At 30.7% G+C, this 1095-nt stretch overlaps 1 protein-coding gene across 1 annotated transcript; it reads right to left on the reverse strand.

Annotated features, from left to right (window-relative positions):
- Positions 1-247: 247 nt before the first annotated feature.
- LOC145603813 (uncharacterized) lies at positions 248-704 on the reverse strand. Its single transcript, XM_081659800.1, has 2 exons — positions 610-704; positions 248-476 (listed from the first exon to the last, which is right to left on the reverse strand). Exons 1-2 carry the CDS (start codon positions 702-704, stop codon positions 248-250), a joined length of 324 nt encoding a protein of 107 aa, XP_081515926.1.
- Between the last annotated feature and the right edge of the window lie 391 nt (positions 705-1095).

A 1095-nucleotide genomic window follows, 5' to 3' on the forward strand; every position in this document is an offset into this window, starting at 1 on the left:
ATTAATCCATGTATTTTTACTCCATATAAATGCTACCCAAATTACAAACCTTGTACAAACTGAAAATTAAACCTCCAAATAAGTTGAAAAAAAAACCAAAAAACTTTGGACTCATTACTTGTGTAATATTTCCAAGAATCTTGGAACACTTGAGAAAAATACCAACTAAAATTAAGATCTAACCAAGTAAAAATACCTTCAAACAAATACTTTAGGGTGATTAATTAATAATTACTAAGTATGTTAATTAGCATGAAGGAGGATCAAACTTGTAGAATTTATCAACAGCAACAGAAACTTCCCAAATGCAACTAAGACCTTTGGGAAAAATCACAATATCTCCTGCTCCAAATTCTACTCCTTCATTATCATTTGTTGACCCTTTTTTAGGGTATGCCTTTACTTTTCCTCTCACAAAATAACATGTTTCTGTTGCATCATATTTCAATGTTATTTTTCCTGGTGGACAACCCCATCTGCACATAATCACACATAAACATATACCAAAAAGTTATTATTTGTGTTCGGGTTTCGTCTAGTAGTTCAGACTACACTATCAGCGTGACTATTAATTCAAAGTAACTAGAACGAAGATGTATATATACTTACTTAGGCCAGGATTTAATGCCGAGTTCAGATAAACGAGCTTCGGAGGGATTTTTCTCGATTATAATCTTAATATTTGATTCTGAAGTTGTTCCCATTTTTTTTTTTTAAGTATTTGTTAATAAAAGAGTTTATGAGAAAGATGAAATTGGAAGAAGGGAGATATTTTTATGGTTGTTTTAGGATGTGTTTGGTTTATTTATAATGGTATAGGAGAGAATGGGGAAAGAAGGGGACAAGGAGAAAAAGGAATTTTAAATGTGGGACAATGAGAAAAGGATTTTTTTTTTGTTTGTTTAATGTGTGTTTTCTTATTGAATAGAAATAGAGTAAGGAAAGACCTAAGCAAGAAGTCTTTCCTTAATAGTAGTATATATATTGCTCTATACAGAAGAACGTATTAATTCTATTTCTAATATATCATGTGTTTCATACTTCATATACGACAAACTAAGTTTTATTTGGTGGAATTGGTGGAGAGATGACCTT

The sequence above is a fragment of the Chenopodium album genome, chromosome 22 (assembly GCF_948465745.1).
Source record: "Chenopodium album chromosome 22, dcCheAlbu1.1, whole genome shotgun sequence".
In the NCBI taxonomy this organism is placed as follows: Eukaryota; Viridiplantae; Streptophyta; class Magnoliopsida; order Caryophyllales; family Amaranthaceae; genus Chenopodium; species Chenopodium album.

Coding starts and splice junctions, on each gene's coding strand:
- LOC145603813 (XM_081659800.1), bottom strand. CDS start 704: ATGGGAACAACTTCAGAATCAAATATTAAGATTATAATCGAGAAAAAT. Junction 477..609: donor GGCATTAAATCCTGGCCTAA/GTAAGTATATAT, acceptor GATTATGTGCAG/ATGGGGTTGTCCACCAGGAA.